At 37.2% G+C, this 27,589-nt stretch overlaps 1 protein-coding gene across 2 annotated transcripts; it reads left to right on the top strand.

Annotated features, from left to right (window-relative positions):
* The first annotated feature begins 563 nt into the window (after positions 1-563).
* Positions 564-21,992, top strand: LOC109275812 (zinc finger protein 300). Of its 2 annotated transcripts, none has more exons than XM_053907040.1 (6): positions 564-1,267; positions 1,973-2,100; positions 2,709-2,805; positions 4,096-4,191; positions 4,450-4,545; positions 19,699-21,992. In XM_053907040.1, exons 3-6 carry the CDS (start codon positions 2,709-2,711, stop codon positions 21,240-21,242), a joined length of 1,833 nt encoding a protein of 610 aa, XP_053763015.1. In that variant the 5' UTR covers positions 564-1,267; positions 1,973-2,100; the 3' UTR covers positions 21,243-21,992. The 2 variants fall into 2 exon arrangements, with proteins under 2 accessions (XP_053763015.1, XP_019319738.2); XM_019464193.2 differs by having other exon boundaries at positions 565-1,267; positions 4,065-4,191.
* Positions 21,993-27,589: the final 5,597 nt, after the last annotated feature.

Here is a 27,589-nt window from a genome sequence, read left to right as displayed (position 1 = left end):
CTTAGTCTCCATTCTCTGTTCCTCAGATTCTCCTTTATTTTGTGCCTCAGTCTCATCATTGTCTCAATTTTCCTTTTTTTCATCAGACATTCCCTGCAACATACTACGGTAGTAGGAATTTCCCCAACGCGATTCCTTAGCATTGTTTTTTTTAGCATAATTAGCGGTTTTATGACCCCTCTCCGCCCCCCCCCCCATGAGCCCTTCCATCACTTTTGCCCCTCTGTCCTACAGTGGAATCCCCTTGTATAGGGCGAATCCCCCTGTATAGGGCTGTACCATTTACCAGCACTTTGAAGTAGAATCCCTGCAAAAGGATTCCACCGTTCCAAATTCCTCTTTCCCCAGTTAGTCTTCAAATAAAGGACTGCACTACTGCACCTTCTTCCCCGATCCTTTAAAAGCTCTCGGCAAAACTTTGCCCCACACGGGTTTGTATAATCTTCCTTTCGGTCATTTTACGCGTTCCCCTCGCCGCCGCAAAGACACGGTCCAAACTCAGGCTGGGAATAAACCCAAGTTCCTCCTCGTGTACGGAATTGTCCGGGTTCTCAAGATGGCGGCTTCCGCAGTGAGACACAGAGCATGGGGGCGGACATCTTGCCTCCTGAACAAAGCCGCGGAGAATGCGGAGTGGGCAAAACCGCGCAGAATAGCTCGGCGCATGCTTGAGAGCCCTGCGCTGTGGTCACCCAGGCAGGAAGCGGGTGTTAATCACGTTAATCCATGACAGCTGTCCCGGGTTAAACTGTGACGGACGTTTCCGGACCTGATAATCGAGCTGGGAGTAGAAGTGGGATTTATGGATTGAGTCATGAGGAAGTTTGGGGTTGATATTGGAGGGGCGGTCAGCAATTGGAGGTCTATGGAGTCTGAGGGGAAGTCTGTGGGATGAGTGTTGGGTACATGCAGAGGTCAGTAATAAGGAGAGCTGTCTGATCTGTGGGTCAGGGATGGCAGGTCTGTGCGCTGTTGGAATATCCATATGACCAGTGATTTGTGAACCTATGTGGCTAGTCCTGTGTTGGGGGTTTGTTGGAAGTGCTCTTTGGGATTTGGGATTTCTGCCCCTGCTGATTCAGTGATTTGTAGGAGTCATTAATTCAGCCAGTGGCTGATAAAGGTCCGTCCTGGTTTAGTGAGAAAACTTTACAATTTATGTAAAGTCCGAGGTGGCCCCCACCTTGAAGCCCCTCCTCAGATGTTTTCTCAAATCACCATCTCCCTCCATCGCTCAAAAGCTCACAGAAGAAAACATCCTTTGAATGTAAGACCAAACAGATCTAAAGAAATAACACTATTATTGTCGATTCTCTCTAGCCAAAGACCTCCAGGAACACCCTGTAGTTGAACAGATTGGGTTTATTGCTCTAGCATCTGGTTACACCATGGGGAAAGTGGGGGCTTCTCAGAAAGAGGTGCTAGAAAGAACTTACAGGATTTGTGTTAGGTGATTTCGAGGAGGGCCTAAGGGAGTGGACCTTGCTCTGAATTGGATGTTGTAAGGAAGTGGGGTAATTCATTGTTTGGGAATTTCAGTACAGCTGGAGAGAGGAAAGACTAACCTGAAGTTAAAGCTGTAATAGGTGAGGAAGTAGCAGTCACTCATGTTAACCAGGAGCGAGGGTGTTTTGTGGATTGGACAATGTGGATGTTTTGTCTGTGTTCAGACATGACTTCAGAGAGGGCTTGTTTTTGTTTTATTCCATCTTGGTCACTGAGTGGCCTTGTCTGATGTTGATACTCTGTGTAATTATATTAAATAGGAGAGTTTGAGTGCCAGACCAGCTCTGAAATGTGAGAGCTGCTTTTTCTTTTTCTTACATGAGGTGTGATTTCAGCCCTGTTTCTTCCTATTTATTGAATTTGTTCTACATTCTGTTCAGCAAACATTTATTAAACACCTGTTATTTCCTTGTTTCAGAGCTCAGTGTCCAGAGAGGAGCCTGACTATTTAATTGTTTCCTTCTAGGTTCATCTTGACAAAGCCTGGGATAACCCCATATGAAACAGCCTACCTATCATGGGAGCACTCACTTCCTGTGAATGAGTACAGCCTTCTCTGGATGATCCATCCTGGGACTGAGAAGAATTCACCAGGTAAGTATCTTTCTGCACTGTACTGTATTCCTGTTTATCAATGGTTCTAACCTGTCACGATTTTCTTATATAGATAACTGCACTATTGGAAATCAACAATAAAATCTTAAGCAAAAAACATGTTAAAATCAGCAAAATCAACAGTTTTAATCTTTGAATATTGACTTGGCAAGATAATTTGCTGGGTTAGGGGAAAATATAAAAGAGCTCTTAGGATTTTGCTGGCTGCTTACGTCTAGGGAATATGGGTGCATTCCTTAGTTTTCTACTTGGTCATTCTTCTTATTCTTATTGTCAGGGAACTGCTCCATCTGCAGTTAAATCTTACATATATGTGTAGACATGATTATTGTCTTATGATAGAGTCTTACAGATAGAATTGCAAATAGAATTGCTGATTCAAAGGGGAACATTAAGGTGTTTGTATATCAACAGAAATAACTTCGTTTATCCAATTAAAAATCACCTTGTACATTTTCTATGTGATCATATTATAATCACAAGAGGACTTTTTTCACATGGTGCATACAGATCCTTCTATAAGGATCAAATAACCTTCTATGGGGCGACCTGTTTTTCATCTGACTTCTGTTGGTGGTTGTTTCTAGATGGTAAATGGCCCCTGGAGACTTAGTCTGTCTCTCAGTCCTGATTCTTCAGACCTCTGCTCTTTTGGAAGAGAAGCAGAAAATGACCAAGTCTCACGTGAGTTGCTTGCTTATTTTGTACTTGGTTTCCATATAATCAAATGGAAAAGTGTAGAAAGCTAGAGATTAGAATTAGGGAAAATGTAGAGAGAACAAAGACTTGGAATGAGTTGCTATGTAATAAGTAGAACCACATAAAACCACTATTAGAGTTCACATATATATTTGTTATGTATAAGTTCTATATAAACATAATACACTTATTATATCTACATTATGTCTATTTTACATAAATGTGTAAATTAAAGTGGACATTTGTTTGATCTTTTCTAGCAGCCACAGTGGAAAGGTAGAGAACATCATATATGTGATTTGGCATTCTCCACACATCAGGAAAAAAAGAAATTTCTTTGGGGGACAGGGTTCTCCTATAGATGATGTCCTGACCTATACTTCTGCATAAATGTATCAGTAGATTTTTTGTGGTTGTGTCTTTAAATATTTTTTTAGAGGACAGTTATAATGTTAAAGCTGAACTCCATAAGCATTATTCTTTGGGAGAACTAAGGTACAGTTTATCCAGAGATAAAACCTAGATAAGATGGAATGATGAGTATCTATTTGTCTCTAATATGATTATTTCTCTCAAATAGGCAGTTCTGTACTTAAAATTCTGTGGTAAACATTTGGAGCACAGGGGTCTCTGATTTTCTATAGCCTTTGCTGTGGTCTCAGGGTTTGTGAAGCTACTCCCCAACTGAATACCAGTTCTTGCCCTATTTTTTTCAATTTATAAAATCATTTTACCATTTTTTTGTCCTAGCCTGAATTATCCCTACTTGGTAAAAACATTTAAGAAATACATAAATAAATTTAAAATAAATAAATAAATAAATAAATAAATAAAAATGATAAAGTGAAAAGGATTTTAGGATTTTAAAATTCCCTTTCTCCTGGGATAGCCAGTATTAATAATTTGCAATGCTTAGATTTTTTTTTTCCCCATCTGGAAACTGTTTCTTGTTTTTAAAACATAAAGTCTCAACTTTCTTATTTAACTGAATGACTATCCACTTTTTCCAGTACCATTTATTGAACAATTTACTTATTTAAAATGCTGCCTTTATTGAATTCCCATTTGTGAGTAAGTCTCCTTTGCTCTTCTGTTCTTCTGATATGTTTGACTCTTTTTGCTAAAGACAAAATTTTACATCATTTTTCTGAATAGGCATGACATAGAACTGGGCACATAGTTTTGCATGCTGTGGTAAAAATGGGAATGATCACTTCAGATTGAACAGGAGCATGCTATTGTAGGGTCCATTGTCATTTGAGGATGTGGCTGTAGCTTTCACTAAGGAGGAGTGGCAGCAACTGGACCCTGCTCAGAGGACCCTGTATAGAGACGTGATGCTGGAGAACTTCAGCCACGTGATCTCATTGGGTAAGGATGGTTTCCCCGCATATTTCAGCATATCTAATCCGGTGCTTGTCTCTTCTCATTTGATCAAATTGGGTGGGTTCCTGACATATGTAATGACTGATTTTGTGCTCTCTATTCCCCAATCTCCTCTCCAGCGGGTTATTACTCTGCTGGGGGCAGCTGGACAGCTGGACAGCTTCATTGTGGGGCTCCTAAAATAGCACCCTTTTTTTTCTTCACTGCAGTCAACCCAATTCCTCTCTGATTTCTCTATAATAGGGCATCCAGTTTCCAAACCAGATGTCATCTCCAAGTTGGAACAAGGAGAAGAGCCATGGATAATAAAGAGAGATGTATCAGATTGGATCTATCCAGGTAAAAATCTAGCAGGTGGGAGTCAAGGGAAGTGAAATCTCAGTTTCTTTGTTTTTTGTTTTTAATTGGCTGGTGGCTGAGACTTATGCTTCCACCTAGTTGGCAGTTCCTATTCCCTCTTGCTCCTGTGCTGAACGTGTAGTAAGTATTCGGCAACTCGTTAAGTAATAGTGAGCCACAAAGAGAAAAAAAGTTTCTTACTGATTCACTCAACAATCATGTCTTTAGTGCCTTTCGAGAAGAAATTCAAAGGCACTAGAAATCAGATGCTTTTCAGGAACATAGGTTTTACATGGAAAGATAGGAATCAAAGTTCATGGCTGTATAAAATTGCATGACCAATCTAGTTAATGTTTTAGGAGTTAAATGAAAATCATAGTCTAAAGAGATGTGGCATAACTTAAGAAGGCATGTTTTCCCAGCATGAACCAGCCCCTCTGAATTATATTTGGAGTGTGGGTTAGGCAGGAGGATGGCGAAGGCAAGCTCTAGGAATGGATGTGTATAAATTCTTGGAGTTAGGAATCCTTATGGCTTTCTGGAAGAAATTTGCTAGGCTTACTTGACTTCAGTAAAAGATATTTATTGGAGACTAACGTAATATAAGTGTGGATGCACAGTGTGAATACAGACAAAGTTTCATTAGCTGTACTCTGAAATTTTCTGTTACTATTTTTATTTACACAACTTTAAGATATAACTCACATGCCTTACAGTTGACCCAAAGTTAACAATTCAGTGGTTTTTAGTGTATTCACAGATAATGTGTAACAATTGCCACAGCCAATTTTAAAACATTTTTATCACCTACAAAAGAGATCCTGTACTGTTTAGCTATCACACCCCTGTTTCCCATCTCCCAGCCCTAAGCAACCACTAATCTACTTTCTGTCTTTGTTAATTTGCCTACTCTTGATATTTCATTTATTAAATGTCTTTTTTTAAGTTTTATTTATTTATTTTGAGAGAGACAGAAACAGTGTGAGGAGGTTAGAGGCAGAGAGTGAGGGAAAGAGGAGAATCCTAAGCAGACTCTGTGCCACCAGTGCAGAGCCTGACATGAGACTCAAACCCACGAAACTGTGAGATTGTGACCTGAGCCAAAAACCAAGAATTGGACGCTTAACCAACTGAGCCACCCAGGTGCCCCTTGATATTTCATTTAAACGAAATAATGTAATATGTGGTCTTTTGTGACTGGCTTCTTTCAGTTAGCATACTGTTTTTGAGGTTCATCCACATTATAGCATGTATCAGTCCTTCATTCCTTTTTTGGCTGAGTAATATTCCATTGTATGGATGTACTACATTTGGTTATCCATTCATCAATCATTGGATATTTGGCTTGTTTCCACCTTCTGGCAACATGAATAATGCTACTGTAAACATTCATGCATAAGTTTTTGTGTAGACATAGGTTTTATTTTTTCTTCAGTATGTACCTAGGAATGGAATTGCTGGGTCATATGTCAACTTTGTGTTTAACTAAAATAAGAGCATATTTTCATTTGCTTATTTATCATTATGTATCTTCTTTGGAAAATAGTGTGTTGGGATCCTTTTTCTATTTTGAACTATTTGTCTTTTTATTAATGAGTTGTAAGAATTCCTTGTATAGATAAAATTCTTATATAGAACATATATGGAATTTTTATGTAAAGTTCTTTATGTAGATAAAGTGTTTTGTATAGATTCTTTTTTGTTGTTCACTGGTACTGATTTTAGTATTAATTAGGACAGGCTAGATATACTGTATTACAGATTAACCTCCACATGCCAGTGCCTTAACACAACAGTGTTTGTTTCCTTTACGTGATGCAAATCCAACACAGTTTGGCAGGGGGGCATGCTCCACTGGTCCCTCAGGAATCCAATTGACTGAAGTTAACACCATCTGCCGTCCAACTTGTCACTGATACAGGGGAAGAGGAATCTGGAGAACTCACAAGGCTCTTCTGAGCTTTACCTAGATTGTCAGTTTACTATAAAAGGGTATGTAACCCAGGAACACCCAGATGGAGGGGATACCTAGAGGAAGGTATGTGGAAGGGGCGCAGAGCTCCCATTCCCTCTCCAGGTGCACCACCATTCTCCTAGCGCCTCCCATGTGTTCCCCAACCTGGAAGCTCCTGGAGTTCTTATTTGATTTCAGTCTCTTAACCAGATATATGATTTGCAAATACTTCCATCCTATGGGTTGCCTTTTTACTCTTTTTTTTTTAAGCTATTTATTTACTTTTTGAGAGGGAGAGAACACGAGAGGGGGAGGGACAGAGAGAGAGGAAGAGAATGAATTCCAAGCAGGCTCCAAGCTGCCAACATTGAACCCAATGTGGGGCTCGATCTCAGTCTCGTGAATCATGAGATCATGACCTGAGCTGAAATCAAGAGTCAGATGTTTAACCAGCTGAGCCACCCAGGTGCCCCAATGTTTTCACTCTCTTGATAGTATCCTTTGACACACATGATTTTTTAATTTTGATGAAGCCCAGTTTTTCTGTTGTTCTTTTGTTGCTGTCATATCCAAGAATCCATTGCCAAATCCAAGGTCATGAAGTTTACCCCTATGTTTTTTTCCTAAAAGTTTTATACTGTTAATGTTCTTACATTTAGGTCTTTGATACATTTTGAATTAATTTTTGCACATGATATGAAGTAAGGTTCCAACTTCATTCTTTTGCATGTGGCAATCCAGGTGTTCCAGCGCCATTTTATTTATTTATTTATTTATTTATTTATTTATGTATTTATTTATTTATCTTTTGATGATGATGTGTGGTTTTTTTCATTTTTATTTTTTTAATACTAGTAAACAAATACAGTGTTGTATTAGTTTCAGGTATACCGTATAGTGATTCAAAAATCCCATATATTATTCAGTTCTCATCAAGATAAGTGTACTCTTAATCCCCTTTAACTACTTCACCCATCCCCCCACACCTCCCCTCTGATAATCATCAGTTTGTTCTCTGTAGTTCAGTCTGGTTTTGTTTTGTCTTTTTTTTGTTTTTTCCTTTGTTCATTTGTTTCTTAAATTCCACATGAGTGAAATCAAATGGTATTTGCGTTTCTCTGACTGGCTTATTTCGTTCACCATTTTACTCTAGATCCATACATGTTGCTGCAGATGGCAAGATTTCATTCTTTCTTATGGCTCAATGATATTCTATTGTGTAGATATACCATATCTTCTTTATCTGTTCATCTGTTGATGGACACTTAGGCTGCTTCCATAGTTTGGCTATTGTAAATTATGCTGCAGTAAACATAGGGGTGCATGTGTCCCTTTGAATTAGTGTTTTTGTATTTGGGTAAATTCCCAGTAGTGTGATTACTGGATCATAGGGTAGTTCTGTTTTTAATTTTTTGAGGAATGTCCATACTGTCTCCCACAGTGGTGTACCAGTTTGCATTCCCACCAGCAATGCACAGGTGTTCTTTTTCTTGACATCCTCAACAACATTTGTTGTTTCTTGAGCCCATCCCCTACTTTTTTTTTTTAATTTAAATTTTAGTTAACGTAGAGCTTTTGATTTTAGACATTCTGACAGGTGTGAGGTAATAATATCTCATTGTGGTTTTGATTTGCATTTCCCTGATGAGTGATTTTGAACATCTTTTTATTTTTTATGTGTCTGTTGGCCATCTGGATGTCATCTTTGGAGAAATGTCTGTTCATGTCTTCTGCCCATTGTTATTTATTTATTTTTTAATTAAAAAAAATTTTTTTTGAGACAGAGAGAGACAGAGCGTGAGCAGGGGAGGAGTAGAGAGAGGGAGACACAGAATCCAAAGCAGGCTCCAGGCTCAGAGCTGTCCGCACAGAGCCTGACGCGGGGCTTGAACTCACGGACTGTGAGATCATGACCTGAGCTGAAGTCGGACGCTTAACCAACTGAGCCACCCAGGCACCCCATATTTATTTGTTTATTTATAATATACATCCAAGTTAGTTAGCATATAGTGCAATAATGTTTTCAGGAGTAGATTCCAGTGATTAATCCCCTATGTATAACACCCAGTACACAGCCCAACAAGTGTCTTCCTTAAGGCCCCTTACCATTTAGCCCATCCCCCCCATCCACAGCCCCTCCAGCAACCCTCAGTTTGTTCCCTGTATTTAAGAGTCTCTTGGGTTTTGTCCCCCTCCACGTTTTTATATTATTTTTCCTTCCCTTCCCTTATGTTCATCCGTTTTGTATCTTAAATTCCACATGAGTGAGGTTACATGATATTTGTCTTTGTCTGACTAATTTCACTCAGCATAATACCCTCCAGTTCTATCCACGTAGTTGCAAATGTCTTCTGCCAGTTTTTAATTGGATTATTTATTTTTTAGGTATTGAGTTGTATAAGTTCTTTGTATATTTTGGATACTAACCTTTTGTTAGATAAGTCATTTGCAAACATCTTCTCCCATTCCATAGGTTGTCTTTTAGTTTTGTTGGTTGTTACCTTTGCTGTGCAGACTTTTTATTTTGATGTAGTTCCAATAGTTTATTTTTGCTTTTGTTTCCCTTGCCGCAGAGGACATATCTAAAAACATATTGTTATGGCCAATGTCAGAGAAATTACTGCCTGTGCTCTCTTCTAGGATTTTTATGGTTTCAGGTCTCACATTTAGATCCTTAATCCATTTTGAGTTTATTTTTGTGTACAGTTTCAGAAAATGATCCGTTTTCATTTTTTTGCATGTAGCTGTCCAGTTTTCCCAACACCATTTGTTGAAGAGACGGTCTTTTTCCCATTGTATATTCTTGAAGATTAATTGATCATAGAATTGTGGGTTTATATCTGGGCTCTGTATTCTGTTCTACTGATCTATGTTTTCGTGTCAGTACCATCCTGTTTTGATTACTGCAGTTTTGTAATATAACTTGAAGTCTGGAATTTTGGTCCCTCCAGTTTTTCTTTTCTTTTCTTTTCTTTTTAAATCTTTTTTGTTTATTTATTTTATTTTTAAATTTTTTTAACGTTTATTTTTGATGCAGAGAGAGACAGAGCATGAACGGGGAGGGTCAGAGAGAGGGAGACACAGAATCTGAAACAGGCTCCAGGCTCTGAGCTGTCAGCACAGAGCCTGACGCGGGGCTCGAACTCACGGAGTGCGAGATCATGACCTGAGCCGAAGTCGGCGGCTTAACCGACTGAGCCACCCAGGCGCCCCAATGTTTGTTTATTTTTGAGAGAGAGAGAGAGAGAGAGAGAGAGAGAGAGAGAAGGAGTGGGGGAGGGGCAGACAGAGAGGGAGACACACAATCTGAAGCAGGCTCCAGGCTCCCAGCTGTTAAGAGCCTGACACGGGGCTCGAACCCACAAACTGGGAGATCATGACCTGAGCCGAAGTTGCACACTTAACCGACTGAGCCACCCGGGTGCCCCTGTTTTTCTTTTTCAAGGTTGCTTTGGCTGTTCAGGGTCTTTTGTGGTTCCCTACAAATTTTAGGATTGTTTGTTCTAGTTCTGTGAAAAATGCTGTTGGTATTTTGATAGGGATTGCAATACTTGTGTAGATTGCTTTGGGTAGTATCGACATTTTACTATATAACAATTTACAAATAACAATATTTGTTCTTCCAATCAATGAACATGGAATGTCTATTTGTTTGTGTCTTCAGTTTCTTTCATCATTGTTTTCTAGTTTTCAGAATATGGGTTTTTCTCCTCTTTGGTTAAGTTTATTCCTAGGTATTTGTATTATTGTAAATGAGATTGTTTCCTTAATTTCTTTTTGCTTTATTATTAATGTATAGAAATGTAGATAAATGTTGTATCCTGTGACCTTACTGAATTCATATATGAGTTCCAGCAGTTTTTTGGTGGAGTCTTTCAGGTTTTCGGTATATAGTATATCATGTTACCTGCAAATAGTGAAAGTTTTACTTCTTCCTTACCAGTTTGGATGTCTTTTATTTCTTTTTGTCTGATTACTAGGGCTAGGACTTCCAGTACTCTGTTGGATAAAAGTGGTGAGAGTAGACATTCTTGTCTTGTTCCTGACCTTACAGGAAAAGCTCTCAGTTTTTCCCCATTGAGTATGATGTTAGCTGTGGGCTTTTCATATATGATGCCTTTATTATGCTGAGGTATGTTCTCTCTAAACCTACTTTGTTGAGGGTTTTTATTATGAATAAATTTTATACTTTGTCAAATGCTTTTTCTGCATCTATTGAAATGATCATATGGCTTTATCCTTGATGGGACACATCAGTTGATTTTTTGCAAATATTGAACCACTCTTACATCCTGGGAATAAATCCCACTTGATTGTGGTGAACGATTGTTTTAATGTATTGTTGAATTCAATCTGCTACTATTTTGTTGAGGATTTTTGCATCTGTATTCATCAGAGATACTGGCTTTTAGGTCTCTTTTTGTGTGTGTGTGGTGTCTTTACCTGGTTTGGGAATCAGGGTAATGCTGCCTCATAGAATGAATTTGTTCCAGCACCATTTATTGAAGTGATTTTTCTTTTCCCATTGAATGGTCTTGGCACTCTTGCCAAAAATCAGTTAGCCATAAATGAAAGAGTTTATTTCTGACTATACTATTCTGCCTATCTGTATATCTATCTCTGTGCCAGTCTCTTGACTATCGTTGCTTGTAGTAAGTTTTGAAATTGGGAAATGTCATTCTTCCAATATTGTTTTTCTTTTCCAAGACTGGAAACATTGGCTGTTCAGGGTTCATGTGAATTTTGGAATAAAGAGTATCCATTTCTACAAATAAGTATTCTTAGATTCTGATAGGGATTTGTTGAATTTTTAGATCGATTTGAGTAGTATTGCTGTCTTAACAATATTAAATCTTCTAATCAGTGGGAGCATATAATTTTTTCCTTTCACTTAGATCATTAATTTTTTTCAACAATAGTTTTCAGAGTATAAATTTCATACTTGTTAAATTTGTTTCTTAGTCTTTTATTTGATGCTATTATAAATGGAATTGTGTTGTTAATTTCATTTTTGGATTGTCCATTGCAAGTGTATGGAAATGTAATTTATTTTTATATATTGGTCTAGTATTCTGAGAACTTACTAATAAACTCATTATTTCTTTTTCTTTAACTTATTTTATTTATATTTGAGAGAGAGACAGACAGACAGAGACAGTGTGTGAACAGGGGAGGATCAGAGAGAGACAGAATCTGAAGCAGGCTCCAGGCTCTGAGCTGTCAGCACAGACCCCAACGTGGGGTTTGAACTCATGAGCCGTGAGATCATGACCTGAGCCAAAGTCAGATGCTCAACTGACTGAGGCACCCAAGCATCCCTATTATTTCTTTTTTTTTTTTTTAAGCTTATTTATTTATTTTGAGAGAGAGAGAGAGCAAGTGGGAGGGGCAGAGAGAGAATCCCAGGCAGGCTCCACACTGTCAGTGCAGAGCCTGATGTGGGGCTCAGGCCCATGAACCATAACAAGATCATGACTTGAGCTGAAGTCAGATGCTTAACTGACTGAGCCAGCCAGGCACCCCAGGTCTTTTTTATTTTTATTTTTATTTTTGTAAGTTTTTATTTCTTTATTTTGAGTGTGAGTGAACAGGGGAGGGGCAGAGAAAGAGGGAGAGAGAATCCCAAGCTGGCTCAATGCTGTCAGCATGGAGCTCGATGCAAGGGCTGGATCTCACAAACTGAGATCATGATCTGAGCTGAAATCAAGAGTCACTTGCTTAACTGACTGAGCCACTCAGTCGCCCCATTTATTATTAGTTCTAATTGTTCTTTAGTTAATCTCTTAGGATTTTCTGTATAAACGATTTGTCACCTACAAAAAGAGATAGTTTTATATTCCTTCACACATTGGATACCTTTTATTTCTTCTTCTTGCCTAAGTATCCTGGTTAGAACCTCCAGTACAATTTTGAATAGAATAGGGGGTGGACATTCTTGTCTTATTCCTGATGTTTTGTGGGGGGGATATCCAATCTTTCAGTGTTAAGTATATTAGCTATAGGTTGTCATGCCCTTTATCAGGTTGAGGGATTTCTTTTCTATTCCTAATTTTTTGGTGTTTTTTTGTAATGAAAAATGTGTTGGATTTTGACAAATGTAATTTTTTTTGCATTTACTGAGATCTTTTTATTATGATATATTACTGAATTTTAATTAATTGATTATTGGATAGTAAACCAACCTTACATTCCAGGACAATTTCAACTTGCTGATGGTGTATAAATCTTTTTATGTATTGCTGGATTTGGTTTGCTGGTTGTGTTGGGGATCTGGAAGACCACCCTGCAGTTTGATGATTTGCTAGAAGAACTCACAGACCTGGAGAAGCTGTTATACTCATGGTTATGGTATATTACAGTGATAGAATTTACCGGTCTGGGTCTGGACTTTTCTTTGTGGGAAGATTTTTATTTACCAAATTTCTTTCCTTGATGTGAATGTATTCTAGTTATCTATTTTTTCTTGAGTGGGTTCTGGTAATTCATGTCTTTAAAGGAATTTTTGTCTTTCATCCAAATTGTCAAATTCATGGGTATCATATTTTTCATGATAATCCCCTATTGTTCTTTTATGTCTGTAGGATCTGGTCTAGAGATGTTCTGTTTTTCATTGCTACTTTGCCATTGCCATTTCCCTTTTTTTTTCTCTTTGCTAACTAAAGCATACTAATTTTATTAATTTTTTCAAATAATCAGTTTCTTGTTTCATTTCTTTTTCTCTGTTGTTTGTCCATTTTCTATTTCCTTGACTTCCACCCTGATCTTTATTTTTCCTGTCTTCTACTTATTTTGGGTTTAATTTGCTCTTTTTCTAGCTTCTTAAGGTGGAAGCTTAGATTATTTATTTGAGATCTGTTTTGTTTTCTAATATGAGCATTTAAATACAGGTAGTTCTCACCTGTGTGGTAGCAAAGGACCATAAAAATTAACCATACAGGCCAAAACTTTGCAAACTAGTCTTCATAATCAATGGAAAAAATTAAAATTGTTTTGTAATTTGTTGAAACTTTTTATGAAAACATTAAAAATGATCTCAATGTTGGTTATGACTGTATAGAGATAGTAAAACAAATATTTACTACCTTTCAATTTAAAACATTGACAGCATTGAAAATGTCTTTTATTTTTTTTTAACAGCCCTGTACAGAGTAGTTTGAGCAGTGTCTACCTTCTTATCCTTGTGTAACTTATGATAGGAAATGAACCTGTTTTCTATATCTTACTGAATTCTCAAACTCTTTTCCAAGGTTGGATCAGCCGCCAACATTTTACCCTTTTTGTTTTCAGTGTTGTGAGTTATGTTCAAGAAACTGTGAAGATTTTTTTCCAGGGTCACTTTTTCTGTAATATATTTATTCTTTTCATCACAACCTAAGAATTTTTGTCAATTAACTTTTACCTTCACTAAATCCTTCTGTCTACATGCCTAAAGACTTATGAACAGTGGCAATCCCAACATTTCCACCATCATCTATCTTGTAACCACATCCAGTATTGTTAGTGTTGTTTCTGTTGCATTTTCATCTTTGTAGGCCAGTTCCCTGTTTCAGTTACCATTTTTGTAAAATGCTGTGTGGGTTTTCACTGGGAGACAGAGAGGAAACACATCTATACACTTTGTGTTCTGTATATGTATCTGTATATGTATCGGATAACAGATGTAGAATTAATAACTGACAACAGACTTTGAAATAAGTGAAATGACTGAGTACTGAGCATGATGTGTATCTGTTATTTACATATTGATTTGTGGACTCAAGGCTGGCAGTGAAGTTTGTACTTTATGCTATTAGCCGCAGGTACTATACTGTGGTACTGTACTGTTAACGGTCTTGATGCCAGACTGGTATTACTTAACTAAACTGTACTGAAATTCATGCATGTCGGAATCATGCAAAATGAACATCACCTGCATATAACTTGTCCTCTAGGTACTGCTTTAACTGTGTTTCACAAATTTTGACATACTGTTTTCATTTTCATTCAAGTTCTTTTTTTTTTAATTTTTTTAACGTTTATTCATTTTTGAGAGACAGAGACAGAGCATGAGTAGGGGAGGGGCAGAAAGAGGAAGACACAGAATCTGAAGCAGGCTCCAGGCTCTGAGCTGTGAGCAGAGCCTGACGCGGGGCTTGAACTCACGAACTGCGAGATCATGACCTGAGCCGAAGTCAGACGCTTAACCGACTCAGCCATCCAGGCGCCCTGTTTCAATTTATTTTCTAATTTCTTTCTTTCTTTTTTTTAAAAATAATTTACATCCAAATTAGCATATAGTGCAACAGTGATTTCAGGAGTAGATTCCTTAGTGCCCCTTACCCATTTAGCCCATCCCCCCTCCAACCCCTCCAGTAACCCTCAGTTTGTTCTCCATATTTATGAGTCTCTTCTGTTTTGTCCCCTTCCCTGTTTTTATATTATTTTTGTTTCCCTTCCCTTATGTTCATCTGTTTTGTCTCTTAAAGTCCTCATATGAGTGAAGTCATATGATTTTGGTCTTTCTCTGACTAATTTCACTTAGCATGATACCCTCCTGTTTCATCCATGTAGTTGCAAATGGCAAGATTTCGTTCTTTTTAATTGCCAAGTCATACTCCATTGTGTATATATATACCACATCTTTATCCATTCATCCATCGATGGACATTTGGGCTCTTTCCATACTTTGGCTATTGTTGAGAGTGCTGCTATAAACATGGGGGTGCATGTGTCCCTTCGAAACAGCACACCTGTATCCCATGGATAAATGCCTAGTAGTGCAATTGCTGGGTCGTAGGGTAGTTCTATTTTTAGTTTTTTGAGGAACCTCCATACTGTTTTCCAGAGTGGCTGCACCAGCTTGCATTCCCAAGTTATTTTTTAATTCCTTATTGGACTTTTTGACACATAGGTTATTTACAAGTATGTTATTTTCCAAACATTTGGGGGAATTTTTGAGATCCCTTTTTGATATTTATTTCTGATTTTATTATGGTTGGAGAATATACGCTGTATGATTTCTGTCCTCATAAAATTATTACAGTTTGTTTTGCAGCCCAGTATGTAGTCTATTCTGATGTTTGATTCACATATTCTTGAAATGAATGTGTATTTTGTTGTTGGATGGGGTATTTATAGATGTCAGGTTCATTGATGCTTAGTGTGTGTGTGTGTGTGTGTGTTTGTATGTGTGTGTGTGTGTGTTTGTTCTTTTATACATCTTGTGAGAGGGATGTTGAAATCTGTAGACATTAATTTGTCTTTTTTTCCTTTCATTTTTGTTAGTTTTAATATGTGTGTTATGGGCATCTATAACACATAGATGTGTTGTAATGGTTATATTTTCTTGCAAATCTCCTTTTACAGTTTTGAAATATACTTCTTTGTTTCTAATAATATTTATTATCTTGAAGTCTATATTGTCTAATACTAATACAGCTACTTCACTTCTCTTATGTTTATAGTTTGCATGATGTTTTTCTCCCCATTCTTTTGTTTTCAGCCTATTTGTCTTTGAATTTAAAGTGAATTTCTTGGGGCACCTGGGTGGCTTAGTTGGTTAAGCATCTGACTGTTGATTTCAGCTCAAGTCATGATCTCACAGTTTGTAAGATTGAGCCCTGCTTTGCACTCTGAACTGACAGTGTGGAGCCTGCTTGGGATTCTGTCTCCTTCTCTCTCTGCTCCTCCCCCATGCACTTGCACTCTCTCAAAATAAATAAATATGTAAAAAATAATAAAGTGAACTTATTATAGACAATGTATAGTTGATTCTTAACTGTTTTATCCAGACTGACAGTTTCTGACTGGAATATTATTCCATTTCTAGTTAATGCAATTATTGATTTGTTTTGATTTATGTTTGCCATTTTGCTATTTGTTTTCTGTTTGTTTAATCTCTCTTTTAGTCCTTTTTCTTTTCCTGTCTTCTTTTGTGTTAAAAGAATGTTTTATAGTATACCATTTTAATTTCCCTGTAGAATTTTTATTCATAGTTCAGTCTCTACATACATGTAATATTGCTATAGGGGTTACAATATGATATTTAACTTCTTATAACCTACTACATGTTAATGCTGCTATATTTTTCTGGCAAAACATAGAAATTTCGCACTAACATAGCTCCATTATCTATTCTTCCTTATCATTTGGTGCTGCTTTGTTCTTTTAATCATGTATGTTACACTTAAAATGTTTATCATAAATTGGACAATATGTTGTTATTTTTGCTTTAAAAAGCTTTTTAAATGGCAGTGCAAGCTGGTGTAGCCACTCTGGAAAACAGTATGGAGGTTCCTCAAAAAACTAAAAATAGAACTACCCTATGACCCAGCAATTACACTACTAGGCATTTATCCACGGGATACAGGTGTGCTGTTTCGAAGGGACACATGCACCCCATGTTTATAGCAGCACTCTCAACAATAGCCAAAGTATGGAAAAGGCCCAAATGTCCATCGATGGATGAATGGATAAAGAAGATGTGGTATATATATACGTATATATATATGTATATATATATGTATAATATATATATATGTATATATGTATATACGTATATATATATTATACATATATATGTATAATATATATATACGTATATATATATGTGTATACACACACACACACACACACACACAATGGAGTATTACTCGACAATCAAAAAGAATGAAATCTTGCCATTTGCAACTACGTGGATGGAACTGGAGGGTATTATGCTAAGTGAAATTAGAGAAAGACGAAAATCATATGACTTCACTCATATGAGGACTTTAAGAGACAAAACAGATGAACATAAGGGAAGGGACACAAAAATAATATAAAAACAGGGAAGGGGACAAAACAGAAGAGACTCATAAATACGGAGAACAAACTGAGGGTTACAGGAGAGGTTGTGGGAGGGGAGACAGGTTAAATGGGTAAGGGGCACTAAGGAATCTACTCCTGAAATCACTGTTGCACTATATGCTAACTAATCTGGTTGTAAATTTTAAAAAATAAAAAATAAAACAAGTTAAATAAATAAATAATAAAAAGCATTTTAAAGAAAATCAAAAGAGAAAAGGCAGACATATTTAAATTCCTTATATTTACTGACATACTTAAAAAAATTTCTAGGGGCCTGTGGATTTGAGTTATCATTTGGTGTTATTTTGTCAGAGATCATTTCTTTAGTATATTCTGTCATTCAGTTCTGCTAACAAATGTTTTTGTTTATCTGCAGATGCCTTTATTTTGCCATGTTTAAAGGAAAGTTTGCCTAGATACAGAATTCCTGATTGACAGGTTGCTTGTTTTTAGTATTTTTGAATTTGTCATTCACTTTTTCTTTCTTGCTGCTTTCAAGATTTTTCTTTTTGTCTTCAGTTTTCAACAACTTAATTTTGACGTGACTAGTTATCTAGGTAGTCTACCTGTGGTTTATGGAATTACTTGGATATGTAAATTAATGTTTCTCATCAAATTAGATGATTTTAAAGGCATTTTTCTAATTTTTTTTTGCCTCTTTCTCTTCCCTCTTCCTACTACTCCAATCCCGCATATACTGGAATGCCTAATATTACACCATAGATTTCTGAAGTTTTGTTTGTTTGTTTTTATATATTTTTTTCTTTTTGTTCTTGGAATTAGTTAATTTTTAGTGATATCTTCAAGTTTATGGATTCGGATTTTGCCTTCTGCTTCTCAAATCTAATGACCCAGCTGGTGGAAATTTAATTTCAGCTTTAGAATTTTTATTTGGTTCTTTTATGTTTTAACTTACACAGAGTAAATGTTAGGCATAGAGTAAGTTAACTACACAGTCATGATATAAAAAAGTTCTAATACTCAAAATTTCCTCTTTCTGCCTTTTTATAGTCAAACTAATATCTTTATATACTTTTTTTCTCTTTTAAAATTGCATATTCACCCATTCCCTAGCCTTTTTTCCCTTAACTTTTTTTTTAAGTTTATTGATTTATTTTGAGAAGGAAAAAGAGTGCATATAAGTGGGAGAGGGGCAGAAAGTGAGAGAATCCCAAGTACACTCCACACTGTCAGCACGGAGCCCAGTGCCGGGCTTGGTTTCACAAACCGTGAGTTCATGACCTGAGCCAAAATCAAGAGTTGGATACTTAACCGACTGAGCCACCTAGGCGCCTCTCCCTTAACGTGTTTAATGTGTTTATAATAGCTTCTTTGGGATCTTTGTTTATGAAATACAGTACCTATAGAGAATCACTTTCTATTGACTGATTTTGTTCCTTAGTGTAGATCACAGTTTTCTGTTTCTTTATATGTCTAGCAATTTTTAGTTGAACATTCTGTATTGTAGATAATATGTTGTAGTCTGGATTCTTCTGGTCCTTCTAAGGGTTTCTGTTTTGTTTTAGAAGCATTTAATTTGCTTGGTCTTAAACTGTGACATCTGTCTCTCCCATAGACTGTCATTGCTGATGTCTTTGCTTAGTTTTTGTTTAAGCCTGGCTCTCTAAGAGACTCCCCTTCATCTGCATAAAGTAGAGGTGAGCTTGTGTTATGGACAGAGGTTGTATTAGACATCAAAAGCCATCACTCTTGGCTGCCTGAGTTGTGGATGTGTCAGACCACTTTAAAAGTATAGCAAATTTGCAAGTCTCTCCAAATTTTCAACCACCTCTGGGCTCTCTAGGGTCTCTTTGCACAAATATTTTAGTGGTTGGGTGGGGGTACAGAGAAAGTTTATTATCTCAACCTTTCTCTGACTCTTACTTCCAAATTCCCCTGTTAAATTTCTAGCTGCTCTACTAACAGCATTAAGGCGTATATCATGGGGATTTCTGTTATCTTTTAATGCCCCATAAACTAGGGATGGGGGAGATGGGAAAATCTGAGAAAAAAATTCCACAAGCTCCCCATTCTTATCTAAGAAAGAAGTTTTTGGTGAATAAGCACTTTTCAGCTTATGACCTGCCTTTGGTAGTTTTTCTGTACCATGAGTTGGTTGTTTTTTTAAAAATCATTTTATTTGTTTTTGTACTTGTTTTTTGGGAAGAATTCCTCAACTACCTCATGCCACCACTATTGGAAGTCAAGTCCATCTTTAATTTCTCATGTGATAAACTTATATGTTTTAAATGGCCTGTTGCCTTCCCAGCTCTCTGTCTCTTGGACTGTCCTGTATCATTCATTTGTTTTTACCCCTTTTGTCCTCTACTAAATCTTTATATCTATTTGATTTTATTTCTTTATTCTTTCAGAGAGGGAGACTAGACTTGACAACCCTCAATTGGATATACCTGGAGATGTTTCCTTCCATAAGGAGGTATTGGAAAGTGTAACAAGGGATCCTTCACTATACTCCATTTTTAAGGTCTGGCAGGGTGATGACCAGATGGAGAGACATCAGGAAAATAAAGACAGACTTCTCAGGCAAGTCATGGTCATCAAAAACAAAACAGTTGTTGAAGAATCAGGTTATACATATAAGGCATCAGGAAAAATATTTCATGACTGCATAGACCTAGATGTTTCAGGACAAAGATTGTATAAATGTGACTCATTTGAAAAGAGCTTGATACCTAATATAAACTTACTCAGTTGTAATAGGGGTTATGCAAGAAAAAACACTGTTGAGAATTTTAGATGTAGGAGTACACCTATTTCTTCCTATTCTAAGCATGAAAAAATTCATAATGGAGTGAAACACTGTGAAGATAGTCAGTGTGGAAAGATTATCAGCAATAAACAGTCTCTTTTTCAATATGTGAATGTTGAAACTGGAGACAAGACCTGTATATGCATTGAATGTGGAAAATCTTTTCTAAAAAAGTCACAACTCATTATACATCAAAGAATTCATACTGGAGAGAAACCGTATGATTGTGGTGCATGTGGGAAAGCCTTCAGTGAAAAGTCACATCTCATTGTACATCAGAGAACTCATACTGGGGAAAAACCTTACGAGTGTTCTGAATGTGGAAAAGCTTTCTCTCAGAAATCGTCCCTCGTTATACATCAGAGAGTTCATTCTGGGGAAAAACCATACGAATGTAGTGACTGTGGGAAAGCCTTCTCCCAGAAATCACCTCTCATTATACATCAGAGAATACATACTGGTGAAAAACCTTATGAATGTAATCAGTGTGGGAAGGCGTTCTCCCAGAAGTCACAGCTGATCATACATCATAGAGCTCATACTGGAGAGAAACCATATGAATGTGCTGAATGTGGGAAAGCCTTCTGTGAGAAGTCCCACCTCATTATACATAAAAGAATTCACACTGGGGAGAAACCCTATAGATGCACTCAGTGTGAGGAAGCCTTCAGCAGAAAGTCAGAACTCATTATACATCAGATAATTCATACTGGGGAGAAACCTTATGAATGTACTGAATGTGGGAAGACCTTCTCCCGGAAGTCACAGCTGATCATACATCAGAGAACACATACTGGAGAAAAACCATATAAATGCAGTGAATGTGGAAAAGCTTTCTGTCAGCAGTCACATCTCATTGGACATCAGAGAATTCACACAGGAGAAAAACCTTATGTGTGCAGTGAATGCGGGAAAGCCTTCTCTCAGAAGTCTCACCTCCCAGGGCATCAGCGAATTCATACAGGAGAAAAACCTTACATATGTGCTGAATGTGGAAAGGCGTTTTCCCAGAAGTCAGACCTTGTTGTACATCAGAGAATTCATACTGGGGAGAAACCCTATCAGTGTGCTATGTGTGGGAAAGCCTTCATCCAGAAGTCACAACTCACTGTACATCAAAGAATTCATACAGTGGCAAAATCGTAAGACTGGACTAAGCACAGGAAAGTCTTCAGTATCTGCTTAAGCCTTAATAAATACCACAAACTTACAGATTTCATGAGTTTGGGGGCATCTTTACTGGTAAAATTTAAGAAATGAGATAAAGTTTCTAATATGTTTATTTTTTTATCAAAGATTAGGGGCGCCTGGGTGGCTCAGTCAGTTGAGCGCCGACTTCGGCTCAGGTTACGATCTCGCGGTCCGTGAGTTCGAGCCCCGCATCAGGCCCCTGTGCTGACAGCTCAGAGCCCGGAGCCTGTTTCAGATTCTGTGTCTCCCTCTCTCTGACCCTCCCCCATTCATGCTCTGTCTCTCTCTGTCTCAAAAATGAATAAAAACGTTAAAAAAAAAAAAAAGATAATACAAACATCTCAGTTATATAAATAATGGGTATTTTCACTATGGCACGTAAATAAGACTTTTGAGATTGTGAACTGAATTAATTGCAAGTTATATAGTCTATTTTGAATCACATATTTGTGATTATGTTACATAATAAGAATTGGACCAGTAGTAATATTATTAATGTTAGCTTAGCATAATTATGGCTGTGAAATAAATCCCCATAGAGCACATGAAGAAAACTTGAGTCAAAAGTTGCCACAACCTAGAAACTGTGCTTGAGGGAAGGATTTGATTGTTCCTGTAAAGGTACATGTAAAAAAATATATATATTCTTGTAGATAGATGGAAAGATGGATTGATAAGGTCCAATAAATGTGGTCTTTTGGTTTTTTTGTTGTGTTTTGTTTTGTTTTTCATTTAAAGAATATAAGTTGGTCTGTGTCAGTGGATAGTCCTAGGATCTTGGAATTGACACTTGTTTCTCTGTTTCACTCCTCTCGTCTAGGACTTTGGTGTGATGGAAAGACATAGATGGCCATAGGTTTTAATGCTTATTCCATTACCCACAGATTGTGTGACTTCAGGGAAACCTTTTTTCATCCATGGTATCTGTTCCCTCATCTATATATGAAATTCTGGCAGAGAATATGTTTTTAGCTCATGTTTGTCCCCTTTATCTTTCCTCTCTGTTCTTTTGCAGGAGGTTGCTGATAACCATGTGTCCCCATTTAAACTTGATTTGCATTCCAGACACTGTGTGTCTGATTTCCCTGATTTCCTATTCTCTTCTTTGTCCATTTCACTGCTCTTGTGTCTGGTGGCCTAACGCATACTGTTATGGAGACCTCACTTTTACTTATTTTATTTTTCAAGCGCATATAAATTATGGTGTTTGTACATAAAGACCCTGTGTGATGCCACCACAGATCCTGTTTTACCCTCTCCCTGAAGCACCAGTTCTTTTTCCTGAGAATTGAGTGGTCCTCAGAGAAAAACCCATAGGGAATGTGGAAGATGTGCCTGGGATAGCTTACATGGGTAAGTATGAATCTGAACATAAAAATCCCACCTGCTATCTCTAAAATGTTTCTTTATTCTTTGTTGTGGGGCCAGTTCTGCTCCCATAAGAATCTTTAGGAGAGCATCCTGGTGGGGACAAGTCCTGTGTGGCAGGGATGTTGTGACCTGTGTGGCTAAATACGATTTCTGCAATAGAATTCCTACTTGATTCCTCCCTATGTCCTGCTTAGGTGACCTTTCTCTGCAGGGCCCCAGTGTTTACTCTGAGAAGTAAGACTTTGCATGGGAACCTCTGCAGAGAACATGGCATACCCCAAAAAGATGTGCAAACGTGTGAGAAAATTCTTTGTGTCATTGTGAACATGTGTTTGATGCTGCATGTAATTGGCCATTTGGATCTGGGAAATAAAACCTTCGGCATGTAGCAAGGAGTGATCTACTTTGAGAGGTCTTGTTGGAAGTTGGCCCCACCTGGCCCTTATGGGGAGGCATGGGAAAGTCAGGGTTTCCAGAACATACAGAAGTTTTGTGAGAAGGAAATGATAATATAGTGACAGGGAAATTATGTAAGGAAAATAAAGACCCGAGTTTCTCTCTCCTCATGGGCCTTCCACTTTGCCTTTTACTTTCTAAGGAACCTCATTAATCTGATCATGACATAATATATATTATATATGGCTATAAAATATAGGAAAATTTGATATTTACTGGTATATAGAAAATTTTCCGTCTAAAGTCTAGAAAAAAGACAGTGTCCATTTTCACCAGTTTTATTCAGTATTGTATTGAAAGACCTAGTCAGGGAAATCAGGCAAGAAAAAAAACTGGTATAATGATTGGAAAGCAACAAAACACATTTGTTGACAAAATTGTATGCATAGGTGATGAAAATGTATATGTTAATTATTAGAAATGGAAAGTAGCAAGGTTTCTGTATAGAATATTGTTAAAAGGAAAGTTTATGCAACAGATATAAAATGAAAATTTAAAGGTATCAATTACAGGGGCATGAAAAATACAACATGTCTAGAAATATGTGTATTTTCAATACTATGTTGAAAAGAAGTGGCAAGAATGAGCATCCTTGTATTATTCCTGATCTTAGGGGAAAAGCTTTCTGCACCATTGATTAAGTTAGCTGTGAGCATGCCATATGTTGCCTTCCTTATGTGGAGGTACATTCTTTGACTAATTGGCTGAGAATTTTTTATCGTGAAAGAATATTAAATTTTTGTCAAATGATTTTTCTGCATGCATTGAGATGATTTTTTATCCTTTATTCCATTAATGTGATGAATCACATTTATTAATTTGTATACATTGAAACATCTTTGCATCCCAGGTATAAATCACAGTTAATCATGATGTATGACCCTTTTAATGTACTGAATTCTGTTTGTTCTTATTTTGTTGAGGATTTTACATTTATATTTATCAAGAATATTGAGCTGTACTTTTCTTGTAGTGCCCTTACCTGGCTTTGGTGTCAGAGTGATAGCCTTGTAAAATGAGTTTGTGAGTACTCCCTTCTTCAGTTTTTTGTAAGAGTTTAAGTAGGATTGTTAATTCTTTAAATGTTTGGTAGAATTCACCAGTGACACCATCTGGTCCTGGGATTTTCTTTGTTGAGGTGTTTTTGATTACTGATTCAGTCTCCTACTCATTATTGGTCTGTTAAGATTTTCTATGAATGATTCAGTCTCATATATTCTATGTTTCTAGCAATTTATTTCTTCTTCATTATCCAATTTGTTGGCATAATTGTTCTAAGTGATATTATGGTATATTGTATTTCTCTAATATCAGTTGTAATGTCTCTTTCATTTCTAAATTTATTTGAGTCTTTGCTCCTTTTTTTCTTTGGAAAAAAGACAATGCCCATTTTCACCAGTTTTATTCAATAGTGTGTGTCTAACTAATGGTGTGTTAATTTTGCTTATCTTTTCAAAAAAAACAGCTTTTAGCTTCATTGATCTTTTCTATTGTTTCTCTAGTCTCTGTTTCTGCTCTTATCTTCATTATTTCCTTCCTTCTGCTAACTTTTGTCTTAATTTGTTCTTCTTTTCCATGTCTTTGAGGTGTAAAGCTAATAGTTTATTTGGGATCTGTGTGTGTGTGTGTGTGTGTGTGTGTGTGTGTTTAAGTTTATTCATTTATTTTGAGAGAGGAAGAGCAGGGAAGGGGCAGAGAGAGAGGGGGAGAGAGAATCCCAAGCAGGCTCTGCAATGTCATCGCAGAGCCCGATGCAGGGCTTGAATTCACAAACCATAATGCCATGACCCAAGCTGAAACCTAGAGTCAGACGTTTAACTGACTGAGCCACCCAGGTGCCCATGGGATCTTTGTTTCTTAAGGTTGGCATTTATCTCTATGAACTACCTAAACTACTTTTACTACAACCAAGAGGCTTTGGCATATTGTGTTTCCATTTTCATTTGTTTCAAGGGCTTTTTAAAATTACCTTTTGATTTCTTTTGGTTTCTTCTTTGATTCATTGATTTCTGGTATGTGTTATGTAATTCCCACTTATTTGTGAGTTTCCAGTTTTCCTTGTTACTTTCTAGTTTCATACCATTGTGGTCAGAAAACATACTTGGTATAATTGCAGTCTTCTTAAATATGCTAACATTTGTTTGTGACCTACCATATCATCTATCTTGGGGAATGTTTGTGTGCCCTTGAGAAGAGTGTGTATTCTGCTGCTGTTGGATGCAATGTTTTGTGTATGTCAGTTTGGTCCAATGGATCTGAAGTATAGTTCAGTGTTTCCTTATTGATTTTGTCTGCCTGATCGATCGATTATTTATTTATTTATTTATTTATTTATTTATTTATTTAGGCAATCTCCACACCCATCACGGGGCTTGAACTCAGAATCCCTAGATCAAGAGTCACATGCTCTTCTGACTGAGCCAGCCAGGTTCCCTGTGATCAATCCATTGTTGAAAATGGGGTACCAGAGTCTCCTGTTATGATTGTATTTTGTCTACTTCTCACTTCAGACCTGTTAGTGTTTGATTAATATATTTAGGTGCTCTGGTGTTAGGTGTATATATATTTATAATTGTTATATATTCTTTATTACTTGGTCCCTTTATCAATACATAATGATCTTTTTGTCTCTGTTACAATTTTTTTTAAATGTTTATTTTTGACAGAGAGAGAGAGACAGAGCATGAGTGGGGGAGGGGCAGAGAGAGAGGGGGAGACAGAATCAGAAACAGGCTCCAGGCTCTGAGCTGTCAGCACAGAGCCTGACGTGGGGCTCAAACTCACAGACCGTGAGACCATGACCTGAGCCAAAGTCGGACGCTCAACCGACTGAGCCACCCAGGTGCCCCTACAATTTTTAACTTAAAACTGTATTTTGCCTGATACAAGTATACCTACTTTTGATCACTTTTGGTTTCCATTTACTTGGAATAACTTTTTCCATCCTGTTTGATCCTATCCATGTTCTTAAAGCTGAAGTGAGTCTCTTCTAGGCAGCAGGTAGTTGGGTCTTTTTTTTTTTTTTTTTTTAATCTGGCTAGTATTGGGGCGCCTGGGTGGCTCAGTCGGTTAAGCGTCCGACTTTGGCTCAGGTCATGATCTCGCGGTCCGTGAGTTCGAGCCCCGCGTCGGGCTCTGTGCTGACAGCTCAGAGCCTGGAGCCTGTTTCAGATTCTGTGTCTCCCTCTCTCTCTGACTCTCCCCTGTTCATACTCTCTCTCTGTCTCAAAAATAAATAAATGTTAAAAAAAAAATTAAAAAAAATTAAAGAATTTTTTTAAAAAATTAAAAAAAAATAAATCTGGCTAGTATTAAAAAGACAAAAAAAAAAAGAAAAGAAAAAAGTTACAAGTGTTGGTGAAGATGTGGTGAAAAGGGAATCTTCAAGCCCTGTTGGTGGAAATGTCAACTGTGCAACCACTGTGGAAAGCACTATGGAATTTCCTCAAAAAATTAAAGATAGCAATACCACATGATCTAGTAATTCTTTTTTAAAAATATTTATTTATTTGGAGAAAGAGTGAGCATGAGTGAGGGAGAAAGAGAGAATCCCAGGCAGTCTCTCTGCTGACAGCACCGCTTGAAATGGCACTCGATCCCATGAGCTGTGAGATCATGACCTAAGCCCAGATCGAGTCAGACACACAACCACCTGAGCCACCCAGACACCCCAGTGATCTAGTAATTCTATTACTGGGTATTTACTCAAAGAAAAACAGAAACACTAATTCAAAAAGAATATCACAGGTTAATTCTGCAAATAATTTCGTAGCATTACTTTGGCTACCCAATAGTTTTCGACATAGCTTAATTTAGGTATGTGCAGTGTGAAGAGGTATCTTAAACAGCTTTGATTGGGGTTGAACACTGAAATGAAAACAAAATAAAAGTAAAAGCACTTTAAGTAGAAAAATGTAAACATAGGGCTCTACCTATTGTATGCCTTTAAAAAAAATTTTTTTAAGTTTATTTATTTGAGAGAGAGTGAACAGGGGAGGGGCAGAGAGAGAGAGGGAGAGAAAGAATCCCAAGCAGGCTCTTGGGCTCATCATGCTGTCAGCATGAGCCCAATGCAGGACTCAAACCCGCAAACTGTGAGATCATGACCTGAGCTGAGATCAAGAGTTGGATACTTAACCGATTGAGCCACCCAGGCACCGTTATTGTATGCCTTTTAAAGTCTTTATTTACCTTGTTAGCAACTTTTGTTTTTAACACTATTATGGGAGTGGTCTACTTTGCATTAACACATACTTGAAATAATAAAATAGTCAAGCATGGCATGTGGTGGTCTAAAAATCAAAGCAACACACTTGTTGATATAAACAACATCACTCAGTACCTACTAAGATAAGTGTGAAGATTACAGAATCTAACATCCTGTACTACAATAATAAAGCAAAGTGACCAATGAAGGCAGCAAATAGGGCTTAAAAGAGCCTAATCTCAACTGAATTTAAAGCATTCACATAAGA

This window comes from Panthera pardus, unplaced genomic scaffold, assembly GCF_024362965.1.
Source record: "Panthera pardus isolate Hobbes unplaced genomic scaffold, ASM2436296v1 HiC_scaffold_2, whole genome shotgun sequence".
In the NCBI taxonomy this organism is placed as follows: Eukaryota; Metazoa; Chordata; class Mammalia; order Carnivora; family Felidae; genus Panthera; species Panthera pardus.
Note: the sequence above shows the minus strand (reverse complement) of the source record. Positions and strands in the feature narration are given on the sequence as shown.

Excerpts from the sequence above, each read along its gene's own strand:
- LOC109275812 (XM_019464193.2), top strand. The coding sequence starts at position 2,716 with ATGGCCCCTGGAGACTTAGTCTGTCTCTCAGTCCTGATTCTTCAGACC. Across the intron at positions 2,806-4,064 it reads AGAAAATGACCAAGTCTCAC|GGTCCATTGTCATTTGAGGA; the intron begins GTGAGTTGCTTG and ends ATGCTATTGTAG. Across the intron at positions 4,546-19,698 it reads ATCAGATTGGATCTATCCAG|AGAGGGAGACTAGACTTGAC; the intron begins GTAAAAATCTAG and ends TTATTCTTTCAG.